Raw genomic sequence first — 22605 nt, forward strand, 5'->3', positions numbered from 1 at the left:
GTGAGCGGCTTCCCCTGATAGTGGGTTGCGATGCTAACTCGCACCACACGGTCTGGGGTAGCACGGATACCAACGATAGAGGTAGGAGGCTGTTAGAATTTCTAGCGTCGACGGACCTGGAGATTCTCAACAGAGGTAACGAGCCCACCTTTTGCACGGCGGTGAGGAGAGAGGTTCTCGATCTTACTGTCTGTTCTAGGTGTATATCGAGGGACGTGGTCGGATGGAGGGTCTCGCGCGAACCCTCACTGTCAGACCATAGGCAAATCAACTTCAAGCTGGCCTAGGCCAGAGGTGAAGTGACGACGTTCAGGGACCCCAGAAGGACTGATTGGGACTCCTATCGGGTGGACTTGCCATCGGGTGAAATACCATCTCGAGGGCTTCCCAAGGAGGCACGGGACCGAGGAGGAACTGGAGCTCTGCGTGGATCATATGCAGAGGGCTCTGGTAGAGAGCTACGAAAGGAACTGCCCAGAAAGGGCGGTTAAGAATTCCAGGGGCAACTCCTGGTGGAGTCCCAAGCTGCAGGAGCTCAGAAGTGCGGCTCGGAGGGCCTGGAATAGGGCCAGGAACACGGGCCGCCAGTCGGACTGGGAACTTCACAGAAGGGCCCAGAAAGACTACAGAGACTCCGTGGTAAGGGCAAAGAAAAAGAGCTGGAGAGAGTTCTGCGAGTCGGTAGAGGGCGTGCTCGAGACCGCAAGACTATGTAGGATCCTAGCCAGAATCCCAGACGCCGTCCTGGACTCCATTAGTCTCCCTGATGGGACAATGGTGACCGGGGAGCGATGTCTGGAGCACCTGCTGGAGGCCAGCTTTCCGGGCTTTCGCAGAGAGCATGGTGAACTGTTCGCCCATGATGCGGCGGGCTCGCGCAGGGCTCGCAAGGCGGAATGGGGATTAGCGGCCAGCATTGTCAAGTCCGGAAAAGTGAGATGGGCGATAAACACCTTCAAACCCTTTAAGTCGGCGGGACCAGATCAAGTATTTCCGGCTCTTCTACAGGAGGGGCTGGAGCTGGTCGTGGAACCTCTGACAAGGACTTTGAGGGCATGTTTGGCTCTGGGCCATACGCCTAGTGCATGGAAACTAGCAAGAGTGGTATTCATCCCAAAAGCGGGAAGAGTGAGCTACTCCTCTGCTAAAGACTTCAGACCGATAAGTCTGACTTCGTTTCTCTTGAAGACTCTGGAGAAACTGGTCGACGCGTATGTAAGGGACGTTGTCCTCCTGCGGCGTCCCTTGCACTGCGCGCAGCACGCGTACCGCATGGGCTACTCCACGGAGACGGCTCTTCATGCGACTGTGTCGTTTATTGAGGGGCAACTGGAGAGGGGCGGCTATGCGGTGGGCACCTTCCTAGACATAGAGGGTGCTTTTAACAACACCCCGCACAAGGTAGTGTGTGAAGAAGCGTTGCACAGGGGTGTGCCGGAGAAACTCGTAGAGTGGATCCGGGGCATGCTAGGGCGACGAGTTGTAGCCTCGTCAGGAACAACGAGGGTCAGTGGATGGGTGGAGAGGGGGTGCCCCCAGGGCGGGGTACTCTCTCCACTGCTATGGTGCCTGGTGGTGGATGGGCTGCTTGAGGGACTGAGTGAGAGGGGCTTCTTCGTGCAGGGCTACGCTGACGACGTGGCTCTGCTAGTGCGAGGACCCTTTCTCGGGCCTCTCTTGGAGCTCATGCAGAACGCACTGGGAATAGTAGAGCGGTGGTGCAGGGGGACCGGTTTGTCAGTGAATCCGCTGAAAACGGGGCTCGTTGTTTTCACTCGCAAATATAAAGTGGGCACTATAAAGGGGCCCATCTTTGAAGATACAAGGCTAGCCCCAGCTGAGTCAGTGAAATATCTGGGAGTAATCCTAGATAAGAAGCTGTCCTGGAGGGAGCACCTTGAAAGCCGCTGTAAGAGTCTGTGCTCCTACTTCTGGATGTGCAGGAGAATCGTGGGCCAGACGTGGGGGCTGAAGCCCAAGATGGTCTGTTGGATCTACACTGCTATACTTCGACCCAGGCTCACCTACGCAGCAGTTGTGTGGTGGCCTAGGGCGCGGAAGAAAGCGGCGGTGGTGGCGCTCGAGCACATCAGGGCTCTGATTCTAAGAGGGGCCCTGGGTGCGATGCGAACCACGCCGGTGGCAGCCATGGGCATTTTACTCGGGATCGAACCACTTCACCAGGTGGTGATGGAAGCGGCGGCGATCGCTGCACACCGACTAGCCTGCGAACTGAAGTGGAAGGAGGGGACTGCGCATACTAAGTTCCCCAGCGGCGTGCTGACCGACTCCATCTTCAGAATGAGGCAGGACAGGATGCCAGCAGTTCGGGCCCTGGACAGGCGCTTTAAAGTGCAGGTCACAGGGCCCGCGGACGAGATTGAACCCGGAGCACCGGTTCAGGCCTGGGACGGGGACGTCTAGTTCACAGATGGCTCCAAGACGGGTACGAGCTCCGGCGCGAGCATTGTTTGCCGACAGAGGAGGGTGGCGGAAAGCCTGCCCCTGGATGAGTACGCCACGGTTTTCCAGACGGAGATTGTGGCGATCCTGAGATGTGCCCAACTGGCCCTGGAAGTGAAGGAGACAGGTGGGCGCGTGAGAATATGTTCGGACAGTCAAGCTGCCTTCAAGGCACTCGAAGCTCCGATCTACACCTCGCGGCTGGTCTGGGACTGCAGAAATGCACTGGAGAAGCTGGCGAAGGACAAAGAAGTCATCGTGACCTGGGTCCCCGGTCACTCGGGGATTGAAGGCAATGAAGAGGCCGATCGGCTCGCCAGGGCCGCATCAAGAATGGAGGTGTTCGGGTCGGGACCGGTGCTGGGAGTCTCTTTCTGCCTTGGCAAGGAGAGGCTTCGGACCTGGCTGCGGAACGAGCACCTCGAGTTTTGGAAAAATGAGCTGAGGACCAAGTGTCGACAGGCCGGGGCTCTACTGGGGGAAACACCCAGTGAGGGCCTAGTCCGGGACATAAAGTCCTTGAGCAGAAGGGACGCCAGGGTAGTGGTGCAAATACTGACTGGCCGTGGAGCCCTCAATCACCACATTCACAGGCTGGGCCGTTCCGATACGACCGAGTGTAGGGCTTGTGGGGAGGAAGAGGAGACAAGTCTCCACATTCTTTGCGACTGTCCGGCCTACGCGGGGCTAAGACTAAAACTACTAGGCTCGGCATTTCCCGAGCCAGGGCAGATTAGCAGGCTACCTATGAGGGACCTGAGTCTCTTCTGGAGGGAATCGGGGCTCCCATAGGCGGCTAACGACTGGAGGGTGATACAATGGACAACAGTCTGCGTGTCGTAGGCGGATCTTCGATCCGAGGACCGCCCCCTCAGTCTCCATTATTATTATTATTATTATATGTATTCTTATAGTGTAGCAGTACATTTCCACTAATATCAACGAAATTATAAAGAAACAACATTGCCAATATTCTGAAACTTTGTTTATGAGTAAATAAAATATTGAGCAATATTTCTAAAAAAGTTTATATCGATTTACTAACTCGTTGTTAAGATATCAATGATAAAACGACGCGAAATTTCAGTAAATGTCAAATTTTTGAATGGGCTACATAAACCATACTATATGACCACATTTTACTTTGACTTGTATAAAGTGATAGAAGAGCAAATAATATGTTAATGGTATTTATTTAAATACCTTATGGATTTTTATGTTCCATTTGATATCTGATTAAATTACATTAAATGTTATCAATATGAGTCTAGTTTTTTTCATTTCTTACAGTTAATTTCTGGTAAAATTCACGTGCAAAAGTTTTTTGTCAACAATCGCAAAAATTGCAAAATATACAAATATATTTATTAATTGTAACGCCAAATGTCACGTTAACTGACGTTATTTAAGTCCTATACATGATACGAGTACATATGGTGTACTCGTCTTAAGTTACCCAGATAGCAATACATTCTTTGCACAAAAGGAGAAGTACTTGCTAATTACAAGTTTCCCTTCGGTTGCAGTCACGTTGTTACATCGCAGACGCTCAAATTTAAGCAACTTTTGTTTGGGATTGTATAGCCAGAACATCCTTAAAGAAAATTTCATTTTAATAACAGAAAATTACAAATATTATGATATTCACCCGTTATTAAAAAAAAACTTTCAAAGCTTATTCAATTACATTCTTAATTTTTTAAATCTTTACCTTCTCCATTTTCTACAATTCCTTTCTCCTTTCTGTTTTATTACTATTTTACACTCCTTCGATTCAACCTTCTTCCTTTCTTTTTACATTATTTCATTACTCTTTTTTTAATAATATTTTAATAGCAATATTGTAATAATATTAAACAAAATTGCTAAAAATGAAATATAACACAAAGTATCAATTCTTTATAATTATAACCATAATAAACATAATAAGACTTATCTAAAATAATCGTGAAGTCGTCCAAACGGAAAAGAAGTCTTCATCGACGCAAGAAACAGAACCAACACATTATTATTACACCATTAACTTTGTGATGTATGTAACAGTTATGTCTACTGTCAAAACGTAATCTCCGCGATGACAGTAGCTCGCGAAGTAAGCACATCGAGAGAACCAGTCAGCATTACGGAAAAGCGTCAACAATAAACTTCGAGAGACTGCAACTATCGATTTAACGACTATGGATTTTTTCAGATAGGATAGGAGGAGGAGGAGGAGGATATATCCAGATATTCCAGTCCAGATAGCAATGTCTATTGTTGCTGATGTGATGCAATCACATTATGTTAGTACGGACAGTATGAATCTGATTAAATTTACTGCCAATCTGTCAGTAAACTAAGTAGTTGCTAACATTTTGCTAGTGTTGTGGAAAAAAATTGAAATAGATTCAATGGAAATATTTAGTTAAAATATATTTATACATAAAAAAAAGCAAATGATATTCATTTAAACCTAACTATAACCACTTAAGTAAATTTCTATTTTATTAGTTATCAGTTTTTAGAAACTGAAAATGTATTTAAAATTGACATATAATACAAATATTAGATCAAGACCTAGCTTCAAGCAAATAGTGTTTAACATATTTACTGGAAATAAAAATTTACTCTTTTATATGTACTATAAAAAATTATTGTAAATAGCATTTTTTATACATTTAAAAAAAATTTCTATTATTATCTTCTATTTCAACTATTTTCCCAGCAGTGTATTTTATTTACTCAATGAGAATGATTTAATCATATAATTTTACACAAATAATTGACAAGCCTTTTAATATTCATAGCTAGATCTTAATGCTGAAATAACATTTCTTGTGTAATTTTACATTTCTAATTCTCTGGATTTTTGTGATGTTAATTTCGGCAATATAATTTAGATTTAATATACTTTTACATTTAAAAATATTCATATTATTATGTATTTAAAAATTAAATATCTAAATGTATAAAAAATTCAATATTCTATAACCTTGCATATGTACATAAAATTGTTCTCATATTATCGCATTTTCCTTATTAAGAGAACAGAGATTAAATATACAATTTTGGAAGTGTAAATAAGATTAAAATTATTTTGTATATTTTCTTTTATTTAATTACTTATTTTAACGATTATGATAATTGACCACAATCTGCTATCATGATCTTCTGATATGTCTTCCCAGTTGATGAACCATAACTTTCGATTTTCCTTACAATATCCATTCCCTCGAAAACATTGCCAAACACAACATGTTTATTATCTAACCATGGTGTTTTTATAGTGGTAATAAAGAATTGCGAGCCGTTTGTATTTGGGCCAGAATTTGCCATTGATAATGTACCCATAGAAATATGCTTAAGTTCAAAATTCTCATCTTCGAATTTTTCTCCAAAGATGGATTTTCCACCTGTACCATTGTGATTTGTAAAATCACCTCCTTGACACATAAAATTTGGAATTATACGATGGAAACAGCTTCCTTTATATCCATAACCCTTCTCTCCAGTACACAAGGCACGAAAATTTTCTGATGTCTTTGGCACAACATCGGTACGTAATTGAATTACAATTCGTCCCAGTGGTTTATCATCCACAGAGATATCAAAGTATACTAGTGGTAAGTTCATCCTTATGATCATTCGCCAATTAAGAGCTAGAAAAGAAATACAATCAAAATTATTATTAGCTCCTGTACACAATGAAGGAATATTAGATAAAATTAAAAATAAAAATTTTATTTAAGTTTCCTTATTGAACGTAACCTACAAATGGATACAAATAATATGAAAGAAATAAACGTATTATATAAAACAAAACAAATTATTTATCTATAGTGTGCATTTTGGGACAACTGATTCTAAAATTTTAGTTTTTATTTCTAATATCTAATATACTCTAATTATGTACAGGGTTCTATATTGTTTAAGTGAATAAAAATCAAAGATTAAATTTTAATTTAAAAAAGTTTTGTTATCTGCTACTTTATAATATTTATATATTATTGGTAATTATACAAAATACGGTCCTCACGACCAATTTCGATTAATTAAATTAAATTAAGCTCATTCAACGCGTTTTTAAACGAAACGAAACAATCTGGCAGAAATATTGTCACTCTGCCAGTGAAGCAAATATTATCGTTGAAATAAACAACTATTCAGGTTAGGAAACCTGTCATACCGATGAGATGTAGTGACCAGGGTTGCCAGATAAACTTAAATATCCTTACTTGAGGCAGAGAGGAACCTGAGAGAGGCCACGGCGGCCCAGTAACGCTTGAAAACTCCCGTACACTAACGACGCACATTCATTTAGGCCGGAATGGGAACTACATGTCACATCCATTTGCGACTCGCCGTTAAAAACAGTACCTCGTGAAGGTGGATGTGGGTTGTTGTCTTTGCTAACATCCATTTTCCTGTCGATAAATCATCTGATATGGTGCGTGTCCGTGCTAAGACGTTCTTTTCTGGTTAGATAAAGACGGACAATCTCTGTTCGTTCTCTGTTTACATCACCGGTCAGAGAGAGAAAGCATTGCGATGGCAAACACGGAGCGAGCGGCGATGTTATCTCTATGGATAAGTATCTCTATGGTACAGTGCGTTGCATTGATGCCTGGGGTACCAATTTTAGGGACCACGTTTCTTTCTTGGTTATTTTTATATTTATGACTGAGGCTGTGTTCCGTTTTTACTGGCAGTGCAGTAAATGTGACGTCATGACAGTACACTGTCACAACTGTTCCAATATTACTGCATTACTGCCAGCACTGCTATAGCATCGTATTTCGGAACAACATAGTAGCCATATTGCACTGTAGCTACCTCACCTTGGAAGCTGCAGTAGTCACAGTGGCAATATGGCTACCATTCATGACGTCATTGATGTTACTAGATGCTGTCGCAGTGCGCTGCGTACCAATAACGGAACGGATTTTTCACCACTGCCAGTACTGGCAGTTATATCGGAACACAGCCTGAATGCTGCGGTGATCGTTGAGGGCTAGACCTTTGCGCCGCCGCGCTACGCCGCCGCGCTACGCCGCCGCCGCCAATAAATTATCATCCGCCGATTCCGCCGCCGCCTGTATAAAATAAAACGGCGCACAGGTCTGGTCCAGAGGTCTTAAGGGTCTCGCACATGAAATGCATAACATAACATTAGCACAGCGTAAGACCGATGAACCAATAAGCATCTAGCATAAAGTTGCCATATTGATTTACATAAGATTCCCATTGGTCCAGAGCATCGACGTACAGAATGGACTGCTGATGAGCGTGGTGGGGGTAGAAAGACACAGAGAATGAGAGGCAGACAATACGAAGAACGTTCGTTCTCTGTCTAATAAGTTTGATTGGTTGTTGTGGCCCCAGCAACCAATCAGACTTAGTAGACAGAGAACGAAAGTTCTTCGTATTGTCTGCCTCTCACTCTATGTGTCTTTCTACCCCCACCACGGTCATCAGCAGTCCATTCTGTATGTCAATGGTCCAGAGGCCTTATGCTACGCTTATGCTCTATTATACATTTCATGTGCGAGGCCCTTTATGCTATGCTTATGCTCTGTTATGCATTTCATGTGCGAGGCCCTTAAGGGCCTCGCACATGAAATGCATAACATAACATAAGCAAAACATAAGACCGACGGACCAATGAAAATGTTATGTAACTCAATATGGCGACTTTATACTGGATACTCATTGGTCTATCGGTCTTATGTTGTGCTTATGTTATGTTATGCATTTTATGTGCAAGGCCCTTTATAACATACACCTTCCATAACCGAAACCATAAGACCGTAAGAATTAGCCAATCACAGTCGAGAATTCAGATTCTTATTTCTTAATTCTTTGCCAAACTTATACAAATTGATGTGCAGCATTTATGCTATACCGATTACAAGTTTAGCATCTGAACGTGCATTCTCTTCTGCAAGTTTACTTATCACAGCAAAACGTTCTGCGTTAAAACCATCAAAATCTAATAAAATCTTATTTATTTATGATAATTTTAAATTAATAAAAAATATAAATTTAAAGTCAATAAAATAAGTTACATAAGTTTTATTATTTAATGCGAAAAAGTCTTTCATATGTAAGAAGTCTGATGGTTAAAGCAAAAATATTTTATTTTTGTTACATATATGATGATTATAATTATTTTAAAATTGTTATTTTATTTTTTTACAAGGAAATAAGTTAGCAAGTATATTCTAAAAATAAATATTGTGTTTTATCTTTATAATCTTATTATATGTATTTTATTACTATATGTATTATGTACGTACATATAATTATACATACAATTATACATACGTATAACCATATGTATTGTTTGCTATTGTTTTTATTTATTTAAATTATCTATACTTATTAAAAATTGAAATTAATGTTTATTCCCAATTAGAGGGATTTAAAATAACTATGTGAAATTCATTATATAATTTATAACATTATTGAACATGATAAACAATTAAAATAATTGCAAACTTTTAAAATAAAAAAGTTAAATAAAGAGAATAATATAAAATACAAGGAATATTTATGTTTCTTGATAATTTTTAAATATATCTTTCAAATATAAGTCTGTTTATTTAATTATTTTAGAGTTTAACTCATTTATTTAAAAAAAAGTATATATATATATATGTGTGTATATATATATATATATATATATATATATATATCCCAGCAAACACCACGTTACATGTAACGTAAATGTTAGTTGTAATTTCCCACTCAACAATGTAAGTGTTATATAATACACTCGTTATATAACAGTTACATTGTTGAGTGGGAAGTTACAACTAACATTTACGTTACATGTAACGTTGTGTTTGGTGGGTATATATATATATATATATATATATATATATATTGTTAATATTAGAGGTTCCGACGAATATGACTGACACCGATTTAGTAGTCTGACTTTGATTCCTCCTTTTGTTAAATCTCTACTACTTACAGTTTGTAGCGACAGGGTAGATTAGACCTTCTAATTACTATAATGTAATAATACATTTATTGTTCCTTTACAAAATACAAAAACGTAAGAGCGCGTGGCAGAGCGTGGTTTGGGGGAGAGGGCGAGAGCACTCAGTCCGTTCGTAGTCACAAGGCGCGAAAAGCTCTTACCAACCAATAGAATCATAATGTTTAAACGTAGTTGAGTAACAACAAATTGCACATTACAACATATATATATATATATATATATATATTGACGCCACCATTTGCCGCCGCCGCCGATAAATTATCATCCGCCGATTCCGCCGCCGCTGAAAAAGAAAATTGTTGACAAATTCGCCGCCGCCAAACTATTTTACTTCAAACGCCGCCGCCTGTATATAATAAAATGGCGCACAGGTCTATTGACGGCAGCATTCGGTCATAAACGTAAAAATAACTAAGAAATAAACGTGGTCCTTAAAATCGGTACCCCAGGCATCAATGCAACTCACTGTATCCTCCTCTCTACTTCCCTCTCCACGATCTCATTTTCCGTGCTACGTTCTAGCCATAGACATTTATATATTTACTAGACTGTTGACTTGCCTGAAATACATGGCCATAAAAAGTATGTATAAAACTCATGGCGCTTGCATACGAAGCAAGAGGTATGCATACATATAAAATATCCATCCATATGATTGATATAAAGAATTTATAAGTATTAGAAAAACAAAACAGAAATTCACACACATACACACACAAACATTTTTATTTTGTTTCTTACCGCTTACGTCAAGCTATCTAATACATAGATTTTGTTACCATCTTTTAGGCTCGGTAAATAAGGGAGTCAACAGTCTAGTAAATATATAAATGTCTATGGTTCTAGCCGTAAAATGCAGAAAAAGGATTTCGGACGATTTTTGGGCAGGGACGTAAAGAGGCCAGAAAGCGCCCACCTTTTATAAATTTTTTTATTTTGTTATAATGGCATATGCATGTATGATTTAAAAATGATAATACGCGCGTGTTACGTCTGGCGAGAAAATTTTTATTTTTCTGCGCCATCCGTACTAATAATATCCTAATCAGAATTCGGAAACATCCTCCGAGCAATTAGATAAATCCCGCATCAGTCGATATCGCTCGATTTCAAATTTCATACGGCTTGGCTACCTCGTGCCGCCCCTCGACGCGCAACACCCGCGAGCGTCCATCGGCGCGAGACAAACATCGTGCGCGCCGACCCCTCGGCTCGCGGCCCCCTCTGATACCGACAAGCTCCGCGCGTTGGAATTCTATTCATCTTTCCAATTTAATACGAAATATTAAGAATGGCAAATTTATAATTATCGAAACGTGATCCACTCATGGACGCTTCCCACTGCTGCGTCATGCAACTCAGATCGAAACAGCTCTAAAATCACGGCCAATAAAAATGCCAAATAATTTTGAATCAATCAATCTCCTACGAACGATAATTAAACCTTAACTTTTTATACATAAAACTATTGCATGTGCTTGGCGCTATCGCCTCGCACACTCTCAATATAAATTCTATTAAATTCTATTAATTTCCTGGGCACTGGATTTCGCGTCGGGGCTTGGTATGCGGTGCCCCCGCGAGTCGCGATCCCCGGAGAAGTCTACAAGCGCTCGCGCGATATAGGCGCAAGCCGCGCGGTCGCGGAACGGGGCGGGCTTCTAAGGGCCACACGTTACGAAAAACCATCGCTCCGAATTTTCCGCGAACCTGAGGAATCGTCCCGCGACACCTCTTGCCCATATCCTTGCCTATATAAGGAGCGAAATCGGAGCTCGAAGATCAGATCAGTCTTGTTGGTCGAGTGAGATTCGCTGCCATCGGCGACCACCAACATTCAGACCTCCAGGTACGATCTCAGCGACGGGAGGGTTTTACTCCTGACGAAGACGTTGGTCTTCGGGGTGGCCCCGGTCGGATCGCCTCTTTTCCTCTCCCTCCTTTCCGCCAGAGATCCTGAGGGTTGAACCTCACCTAGCACCAGCTAGAGTGTGGCCTCACTCGTTTCTCTGCCTCCCTCCCTCTCCTCCGGCGTCGAAGAAGACTCGCTAACGCGACTCTTCGACGTCTCCCCTCTCTCTCTCTCTCTTTTTCCTGCGGCGTCGAAGAAGATTCGCTAACGCGACTCTTCGACACCGTCCTTCTTCCATTCCCAACCCGTCGAGGAAGATTCGCTAGCGCGACTCCTCGACGCTTTCATCGTCCCCTCTTTTCCCCGTATAATTCCCACCTTTAAGGGAGGCGTTCTAACGGGTAACCACTCCGACCCAGCGGATTCGTCATTCGTTACATATACTCGATCACTAACTTATTTTTCTAAATCTCGTAGATCTTCTATACCGAGTCTCTCTCTCTCTCTCTCGCGTTAAGATCGGTAAGTTACCTGTTTATATACGCATTAACGTGGCAATCCTTCACCCGTCTTAAGTTTACCATGTCTCGCTCGAAGCATCTATGGGCAAACGAAGGGCTCACCGCGCGTATCCCGGCGGCAGAAAGCGCTTCTTTCGCAAGATGACGTTTTACCCGCAGCCCCCATATGTAACCATCTACTATTCCATAATCACGAAAATACATACACATTTATATTCAACCATTACTCGCTCTGTCATTCATTTAATCCCACGCCAAGCTCGAGCACGCACGCTACTACTCCAGTAGCGTTAATAAAACGCTACTACATTTCCTAAACCTACTCATAAATCACCTAATAATATATCTTCCTACAATACCTCCTACTTCCCATACAAGGAATTTGTCGCGTATCCGGCCGTGTTATCACACGATTCGGAGCCGCGACTGGTGACAGCTGCCTTAACTCCAAAATTAACCAATCAACCAGATCTACGTCCCGGAATCGCAACCCTCGCGAACCCGCGGACGCAACAACTGGTGACAGCGGTGGGATGACGAAAATCCGATCGCTAAATTATAAACGTAATTGCCAATAAAATACTACAAAATGTTACGAAAAATTAATTGCCTCAAGAAAATTGTAAAATCGAATACATCGAATACATTCAAATTAATTACAAAAAGAATTGACAGAGCAATGAGACTTGTTTTAAATAATCGATAAGATATCAAAGGAATCGTTCTAAAGAACAATAAAATTATATTCAGAATGCAATGAATCCAATCGTTAAAAGCTACAGGCTATAGAATATTATAAAAGATTATGAAAAATTAATTATTTCAAAATTGATAAAATCAATTAAAAGTTATTTGGTAAGAAGTCTTTTACGCCTTACATAAAATATAATATAATTACTAATGACAGCGTGGTGTAACGTTACATAATCAATAAGTTACATTACTAATTAGTAAATTACATCGCTAATTAACAGCTTACATGCAGATTTTAATTCTTAAATCGAGTCCATTGCGTCGATGCTGCATGATGATACGGCATACACAACGATGTATGATCCATCTGATGGCACGCGATATACTCCTTAAAGCACTGTTCTGAAAAATAAAGATACAATATTAACTATGAGTAAAATATACATATATACAATTAAATAAAATTAAGAAGCAGCTATTGCTCACCTTTCCTCTCCTTTCAAACTCTCCGCACGATACTCTCCTTTCAATTATTTCGTCAAACTTGACGCACCTAAAAATAAATCAAGCGTTTAATTAAATACACATATTTTCAATTAAGTAATTGCAAATAATTATTCAAAATGAGTTCCTCCGAGGATGAGGGGGAATACAATGACCCCATCGACTTTAAAAAACAAATGAAAGCTCTCAAGAAACGCGAAAAAGAGCTTACGCGAAAAGCCGACAATATAGAAAGCATGATGAAGATATTTACCCAAACTCTCGCAGGCAGTAGACCTCCTCCTACTTTTACATCTACCGGACAGCCCGAACATGTGCCTCTTTGGTCTCCAGAAGCGCTAAGAGATATTCCCTCCGCTTCGTCAATGCCAAGCGCATTTACCTATCCATCCAACACGCCGTACTCGCGATCGTACATAAGAGACGCGCTCGAATTAGTGCCTAAATACGATGGACACAATATCGCGGTTTGGCAATTTGCTCGTGCCTGTAAAAGAGCGAAAGAATCAGTCCCTCTTCTCGACGAAGCCCATCTCGTTCGCTCACTAAGAAACAAGTTAACAGGACACGCTTACCTTGCTGTGGAGGATGAGGTTCACTTAACAATGGATAAATTTTTAGACACCTTGAAGCGCACATTCGGTTCCGGTAGAACTGCTAATTATTACCGCGGTCAACTCAGCATTATTCACAAAAAGCCCGCCGAACATATACTAGACTACATCGGGCGTATCAAAGATTTGAGAACCGCGATCATAGAAGGAGATCAAACAAATTTCGATCGTCAATTAACGGAAAGCGAGATAGCTTCCATCGATGCCCTTGCGTTAGAATCTTTTTACGAGGGATTGCCACGAGAATATCGGGTAGAACTTAGAGCCGAAGGCTATACTAATTTCGCAGACGCTTGTGCTAAAGTAATTATTATTAGTAAACGATTGGAGAGAGAGGAGGCTAGGGAAAAGCAAGCGCGTGCTTCGCGTACAAATCAAAATCAAAGTAAAAATGCGGCGAACCCGCAAAGCAATAATAATAATTTTGGTTCCTCTTCTGGAACTCTAGGTAGCACCGAACAGAAAATTTGTAGCTATTGTAAGCGTTTCGGGCACCTGATTAACGAATGTCGTACTCGACAGTACCATATTAAAGTAAATAATAATAACACTGGTGACGGAAATAATAATTATCGCGCTAATCAAAACAGTAACACTAATAATCCCACGGCACATAAAGCCAGCAATTTTTCGGGAAACCAAACAGAGGCCTCGGCCAACGGGACATCCCGAGGCCCAGGAAATCCTCGTCCCATCCTCACGGTGGAAGACCGCCCTTCTACGTCATCAGGAATTACACCGGAGATATTCCCTCCGTAGAGGTCGAGTCCCCTTCTTTTTGCGGACCGATCGCCTTTATGGTGGACACCGGAGCGCACCCTAATATCATTAAGAAAGGATGTGTTCACGGTGACATCACTATTAACAATCAAGAGATTTTACAACTAACAGGCATAACTGAAAATGCCGTTAGCACGCTAGGCTCTATCGAAGCCCATATATTAGAAACTCCAGTAAAAATTCACGTCGTGCCAGATGAATTTCCAATGACGCAACAAGGTATTCTAGGCACGTCATTTTTCAAAGAACACGACGCCTGTATCGATTACGCACAAAGAAACCTGACTTGGCGTAATTGCTATTTTCCGTTTAAGAAATATGAAACTATTGTCGTACCTCCGCGTACTAACACGGGATTTGTAGTTCTAATCTCAAACCCGGAAATTAAAACAGGGTATATTCCTCGTCTAAAAATTTGCGAAGGAGTATACGCCGGAGATTCACTTGTAACTTGTATTAATGACAAGGCTTACATACGAATAATTAATACGCTCGATCACGAGATCGAAGTTCTGATACCTACCCTGCGAATCGAAGAAGTTGCTCAAATTGCTGACAAACTACCGACCTCTACGGAGATCGAAAAGACTCCATTATTAAACCAGAATTCTCCTAAAAATGAAAATCATAAATTATTACAATCCTCTAAAAATAACATAATTAATACTACTACTAATGCAAACAATTACATTAACAAAACAAATGTTCCTATTAATACTAATGGTGATAACAGTGACGACACAAATAACACTGGTGATAACGCCACAAACACTAATACTAATATTAATAACGATGAATCGCTCTCTCTTACCAATCCTCCTAATTTCTACAATGCATCTTTCGAATGCACTCAAAATACTCTACTCCATGCAGAAAGCATGCGAGCCCAGACGGGCCCCTTTCACAAAAAAGAAAGCGCGACTGCCCTCATGGGACCTTCTTTTTCTCACAAATCTAGCCCAAGCGGCATCTACTCTAATCCTACGCTGGCACCACAGAGTGCACCAGCTCCCTCCCTTGTGCCATGCAGAGCACTCCCACAAGAAAAAGCGATTCATAACATGAATAATAATCAAGCAATTTCTATTATAAATACAAAGGAAATTGCCGTTACTAAAAATAAAAAAATTACGCGTAGAAATATCGCCATCACTCAAAGTCGCACGATAAAACCCAACGAAAAATTTGAGAATTCTGAATTAAACAAATTTAAAATAAATCCTGATAGAGTATCTATAATATTACAATCACTCCGACTTGAACATTTGACTTCTCTCGAGCAGGAACACATTGTCACACTAGTTGAAAATAACTCAGATAGATTTTACATACCTAACGACTATCTCGGTCAAACTCACGTAGTAACGCATAAAATAACGACTACAGATGATGTACCAATACACACAAAACAGTATCGATTTCCTCCTATACATAAAGACGAGATAAATCGACAAGTAAACCAACTTCGCTCAAACGACATTATAGTACCTTCCAACTCTCCATATAATTCACCTGTTTGGATTGTGCCAAAGAAATCTGATTCAACGGGTAATAAAAGATGGCGAATGGTCATCGATTACAGACGGTTAAACGAAAAAACAATCGGAGACGCGTATCCGTTACCGAACATCTGCGATATCATGGACCAACTCGGTGGTTCTAAATATATGTCGATACTCGATTTAATTAGCGGGTTCCACCAGATACCCATGGACCCCGCCGATGCGCATAAAACCGCCTTTTCGACACCGCACGGGCATTATGAGTTCTCGCGAATGCCTTTCGGTTTGAAAAACGCCCCAGCCACTTTCCAGCGATTAATGGACCAAATTTTAACTGGCTTACAAGGGGTCGAATTATTCGTGTACATGGACGATATCGTGGTATACGCGAGCTCGTTACAAGAGCATGAAATAAAAATGAATAAGTTAATGGACCGTCTGCGATCCGCAAATCTAGTACTTCAACCGGATAAATGTGAATTCCTCCGTCGCGAAGTGGCATATCTCGGTCACATAATTGGAGAAAATGGCGTACGCCCAGATCCGCAAAAAATTTCCGCAGTACAGAATTTTCCAGTTCCAAAGAATATAAAGAATGTTCGTCAATTCCTTGGATTAGCCGGCTATTACCGCCGCTTCATTCCAAATTTTTCGAAAATCGCCAATCCGCTATCTAATTTATTAAAGAAAGACGTAGCTTTTAAATGGAACGATACTACACAAGAAGCGTTTAATACTCTAAAAGAATTGTTATGTAAGGAACCAATTTTGCAATATCCGGATTTCAACCGCGCATTTGTCCTTACAACAGACGCATCAAATTTCGCTATCGGTGGAGTACTAAGTCAAGGCGAAATAGGCCACGACCTTCCGATCGCCTACGCGTCAAGAGTGTTAAACTCAGCAGAAAAAAATTATTCTACCATCGAAAAGGAACTCCTTGCTATCACGTACTGCGTAAATCATTTTCGTCCATATCTTTACGGTAGAAAATTCACTCTAGTAACTGATCACCAGCCATTGACCTGGCTACATCGCGTCAAGGACCCTACGTCCAGGCTCGCGCGATGGCGTTTAAAATTGGAAGAGTATGATTATGATATCGTTTATAAGAAAGGCACAAGTAACAATAACGCGGATGCACTGTCTAGAAATCCCGTTATTCCTGAGCCAATCTTTTATTCCGTAATGCCTATTAGGAAAAAACCGCGATTTGAGTCACAAACTCACGAAGTTCGCCGCGCATTAAGTACACTGTTTACTGGCGACAACGATTCTGATGATGAGCGTCCACGAAAAAGGCCTATATTAAGGTCTGGCTCCGGTGTGGAATTGGGCTCTCCCCCGGATTCTGAAGAATCGAACGCCTCGCTAATTATTTGTGAAGAACCGTCTCATATTAAACAACCGATCCCACAGTCATCTAATCGCGAATTCAGCTTTAACCCAGGGGCATCATTTCAAGAAGAGATGATCCGCCTCGAACCATCAGACCAAACGGTCTCACAGCCACTTACGTCTATACCGTCGCGATACAAATTGAGACCGCGAAAGCAGAAAAACATAATCGAGATCTCTAGCGTGGACGAAGACGCGCGAATTTCAGACTTTGAGGAAACGCCACCTCAACCTGATATCCCACCAGAGCCTCCACCTTCCGATTTCGAACTCTCAGATAGTGAGCATGAGCATGGACCAGATCTTGAATCATTACCTATTCCTAACGCCCTGTGTAAAATTCTAGACAATCCGTCATCATTGCTCGAAAGAAACGATCATCTCGTTGTATTAACCACTGTTGATACGCGACCTTTTGATAATGGAGCAATTGAACTCCACGATGCAGAAAAATTGCCAATTCTTGACAATTTGATGCTCGGAAGAGCCCGCGTCTACTTGCTGAGTCATTGTAATGACAAACACGTAATTATCTTAGCTGTAAAAGAACGAAAAACCATTCAGATGGATATTGAAATTTTAAAAGAATGTTTCGCTTCGCTTCTCGATGTAATCACTGAATTAAATTTACAGTCAATTAGCGTGAGGAAAACTGAAATATTAGATTCCACTCCATGGAGACTAGTACTCGAAAGTTTAACAACTGCGGTAGCAGAACAACCTATCATTATTAATATTTGTCACGGCTTAACTACTCCTTTAGTAGAAGATAGAATTAACATAATAAAAGAACACCATGAATCAGCAATTGGTGGACATAAAGGCATCACTAAAACTTACAGACTTATTAGAAAACGTTATTTTTGGCCCGATATGAAAAATCAAATTCAAAATTTCGTTAAACAATGCCTTACTTGCCAAACACGAAAACTTGTTAGACAAAAAACGAGACAACCAATGATGCTGACCGATACACCTGGTCAAGCATTCGACAAAGTCGCTCTTGATATTGTAGGACCTCTTAAAACCACTGATTCAGGCAATACTTATATCCTAACAATGCAAGACCTATTGACTAAATATTCTGTCTATGCACCTCTGTCAAGTATTAGCGCCGAAGCAACAGCTACAGCCTTTATCAATTATTTTATCTGCCGATTTGGTTGTCCACGCAGTATTCTAACAGACCAAGGCCGTAACTTTATGAGTCAAGTAATGAAAAGTATTACGAAAAAGTTTCGAATCCAGCATTTCAGAACCACCGCGTATTATCCTCAATCTAACGGATCGCTCGAAAGATCACATTCCGTGCTAATTGAGTACTTAAAATGCTTTGTACAAAAAGAAAATGAATGGGATATACACATTGAAAGAGCTAGTTTCTCGTACAATACCTCTGTGCACGAAGGTACTGGGTATACCCCACACGAATTAATTTTTGGTACACCAGCACGAATCCCATCTAGCTATAATACTGAGCCTGCTCAAGAAACTTATTCCCACCAACTTAACAATTTATTTCACGAGATCCGAGGATTACAACAGAAAGCTAAATTAAACTTAGAAAAAGCTAAGCAAAAATCCAAGCAAAATTACGACAAACGCGTTAAACCAGTAATTTTTCAACCTGGTGACAATGTCTTCCTGCTAAACGATGTAAAAACGAGCAAATTCACTTCTGAATATCTTGGGCCTTATCGGGTACTGGAAGTGATGGATCGAAATGTAACCCTTGAGATAAGAGGCACTACTCGGATAGTGCACTCTAATAAGCTAAAAAAGGCTTATTTAAGCGAATCAGGATGACCAACCTTTATGTTACAGATGATTTCTATAATTTTCACGGTGATCATCCTGATCAGTCCTATCGATGCACTCATGGGCTATGATTGCAATGGGCCTCACCCAAATGGCACCCTCGTCTCACTACTCGAAATGGACGATTGTAATACGCCCGAGGGGAGGATCATACTCCATGGAATAAACATCGACTTAATCCAATTACCTAAAGACGCTAATGTTAGCGTACTATCTTGCAGAATAGAGTCAGAAAACGTCATCTATGACAGTAGAAGTCTACAATATAATAATCCCATCAAAACACACAGATCTTATCTACCGATTAACTTACACGAATGCATTCACATGCATAACTATAAACAAGTCACAATTAAAAATGTTACCTTTATTGATTTAAAATTAAACGTCGTCAACAGCAGATTGCTACCCATTGGCAATGCTTCCACTCCACTGTCACAGATAGCTAAAAATTTAACAGACATCATTACTAAAAATTATTTACATATATCATTCAAGCAAAATTATATCAAGGTAAATACATTGAAAGATAAAATAATCTTACCTGGCGGTACTTGTAAATACACGGGATTGCATTGCATCGACGAAGACGGATACCATAATTACTGGTCACCTATATTCCATTCGGGATGTAACTCTGCTGCACACACTATTAAATATCGCGGTGTAGTGAAGAAAATAAAATCTGACAAAAATCCCACTGCTTATTCATTGATATATAAAAATAATAATATCATTATATTCGCTAGCACTCCGCATAGCGTATGCAATGCAACTCTGTTACAGACAGAGCATCCGCGCTTGCTCATCAAGGAATTAGAGAAAATCCCAAGCGAAACCCCGCCGTTAAATCAGTTACGTCATATGATAGATTCCGTATCCCCATATTATCATGTCTTTAATTATATCGAGACTGATACTAGACAACTATATTCGGAATTATTGTTAACTAAATGTGCAAACAGAAGACCCGAATTACAAATTGTAATGCAAACTGCACATCTGGACCCAAATCAGTTGGCCTACATCCTGACTGGCGGACCAGGGTATTCCGCCCGCATTCGAGGGGAAGCTGCCGAAATCCTTCCGTGCATTCCGGTGCCAGTACAGGAGAGGGCAACTGAAAACTGTTTTCTCGAACTACCAATCTTAGTTGGTGGCGAACCAAAATATTTGACACCAAGAAATCGAATAATTTCATCGACTGGTACAGAGATTGCTTGCGGACCAAACACAGCAGCCATATTCCGACTCAGAAATGTCTGGATGCAACACCAACCGCATCCGAAAAATATAACTGCGCCTTTCGTGCTCAACCCTTACGAGTACTCATGGGGAAGTACCCCTGCCATTATGTCAGACAGTACGTCAAGCGACAATGCCACGACTGCACAGCGAGACAGTTTTCCTCGCAAGATTGCAACCTCTATCATACATGGACTCGTCCGAATCATTGGTGCAACAATCTGCCTAATTATAATATGGCAATGCTTCAAACCAAGAAACTCTGCTGCGAGAATGCCAAAACTCTCGCCGGCCTGCCACATCGAGGCCATTAATTCAAGTCGATTGCCTCGTTCGGTGTTACTACACAACCGAACCTGCAACTGCACAATACCTAGTTGCAAGTCAGTTAGAGCTCGCCAATCCACGACCAGTACTCGGCAATTCAGTCCCTCTCTGTACAACGAGATGACAGCAACCTCTAAATCTTTGACTAAACTGGAGCGGAGGATTGACGACTGCCTTGAAGGAGGACAATCATCCCACTACTGATCGACAACGACAACGTCATGTGCAGTTTTGCAATAACCCCCCCCCCCCCTTTATAAACGTAATCTTGATTAATTAAAACTAATTGCAAGAATTAATTATAAAAATTAAGAGGAAACGACCCCTTAAAGTTATTCACATTTTAACTGAGACAGCCTATGTTATCTAACAACTGGCGACGATTACAGTAAAACTTTATATGTCCAGTGGTGTTATTCCTACTATAAACCACATCTTCTAAAAATCCCACCATAATAACTGATGCCAATAACAGTTATTAACTGGTCTCAAGCTATTAATTTTAGGGAGTCTTTTTCCCCTTGATCGCCTTATGCGTTTAAATTTTTGAATTATAATGCTTCAGAATCAATTTAAAATTCGCCACTGTCTTATTAACGAGAGTCTCCCTTTTTCTCCGAAATAACAATCGACGATAACTCGTACTAAAATCCTGACGTCTCTCATTTCCATCGACTTAATTGGAGTCTCTCCTTTCTAACAACAACTGGTGAATCTAAGGAAAATGATTATTGTCGATCAAAGCGATATAGTACCCCAATACCCCACCGCAATAATCATTGCGACCTATCGTTGCGAGATCACCCTTCTAATATCTTTCAACGTATTTACAAAAAGAAAATACAAAAAGAAAAAAAATACACATAATATAAAAAGAAGAAAAAAATATTTTATAATAAAAGAGAAAAATACATGCATATATGTGCAAGCCCCCGTATATGTATATATTTTTTATAAGATTTGCGATTATACGTTAACTCTAAGAATATTAATCATATAACTGTACATAATACTAGTCATCTTTCCTGCGTTCATTGTTTTTCTGCATAGTTATAGTATTAATCTTTTCGCGTTGTTTTGCGTTCGCTGTTCAATATTGTATTAATCTGCTCTCGCATAGCGACAACTTATATTTTCTTTGCGTTCTTTTGCTCCTAATCGTATCTATTATACTTGTTCTAAGTTTTACTATACTTGCGTTCTCTTGCGTTATTAAACCCTATATCTATAATATCACCCTGTCACACAACTGGTCACACTAAGCTAATAATATTCATGCGCATTAGTTCCATGCTTATATACTCTATTCATGTATTACTTGCGTTTTTTCTTTTTGCGTTGCGCTTTGCTTATGTTAACAATTCTCTGTAAGTTCTTGCGTTCCTTTGCGATATAGTATCACACATTCGCCTTGCGTATATTTGCTTGTGCTTAAATTTTAGTTGTATACGCTTATCTTTCTTCACTTATTGCTTTAATTTTTGTTTCTTTGCGAAACTTGCGTCCCTCTGCGCTTATTTAGCAACTAACCAATTATTATTATTTTTGCGTAAGTTTTAGTTGCGATGATATTTCTTTTGCGCTTATGCTATCGATGTGCTTCTTTTGCTCATATTTTATTGCTTAATTTCTGCTTATACCTTTCCGAAAGATTGTCACGTTTTTTTTCTACACACTCCGTTTCTTTTTTGGGAGAGATTTCGCGCCCCGCTTTAAGAATTTGGGACCTCCGATTTCGCTCCTCCCTAACGATGGGGGTGTTACGTCTGGCGAGAAAATTTTTATTTTTCTGCGCCATCCATACTAATAATATCCTAATCAGAATTCGGAAACATCCTCCGAGCAATTAGATAAATCCCGCATCAGTCGATATCGCTCGATTTCAAATTTCATACGGCTTGGC

At 40.6% G+C, this 22605-nt stretch overlaps 2 protein-coding genes across 3 annotated transcripts; one reads left to right on the forward strand and one right to left on the reverse strand.

Moving 5' to 3' along the window:
- Nucleotides 1-5234: 5234 nt before the first annotated feature.
- Nucleotides 5235-6813, reverse strand: LOC105198264 (peptidyl-prolyl cis-trans isomerase). Of its 2 annotated transcripts, none has more exons than XM_011164932.3 (2): nucleotides 6629-6813; nucleotides 5235-6101 (listed from the first exon to the last, which is right to left on the reverse strand). In XM_011164932.3, exons 1-2 carry the CDS (start codon nucleotides 6753-6755, stop codon nucleotides 5578-5580), a joined length of 651 nt encoding a protein of 216 aa, XP_011163234.1. In that variant the 5' UTR covers nucleotides 6756-6813; the 3' UTR covers nucleotides 5235-5577. The 2 variants fall into 2 exon arrangements, with proteins under 2 accessions (XP_011163234.1, XP_011163235.1); XM_011164933.3 differs by having other exon boundaries at nucleotides 6678-6806.
- Nucleotides 6814-13137: 6324 nt separating this feature from the next.
- Nucleotides 13138-21572, forward strand: LOC120358336. The gene is made up of 2 exons (XM_039452251.1): nucleotides 13138-14153; nucleotides 14252-21572. Exons 1-2 carry the CDS (start codon nucleotides 13138-13140, stop codon nucleotides 19116-19118), a joined length of 5883 nt encoding a protein of 1960 aa, XP_039308185.1. The 3' UTR covers nucleotides 19119-21572.
- The last annotated feature ends 1033 nt before the right edge of the window (nucleotides 21573-22605 follow it).

Source organism: Solenopsis invicta, chromosome 7, assembly GCF_016802725.1.
Source record: "Solenopsis invicta isolate M01_SB chromosome 7, UNIL_Sinv_3.0, whole genome shotgun sequence".
NCBI classification, from domain to species: Eukaryota; Metazoa; Arthropoda; class Insecta; order Hymenoptera; family Formicidae; genus Solenopsis; species Solenopsis invicta.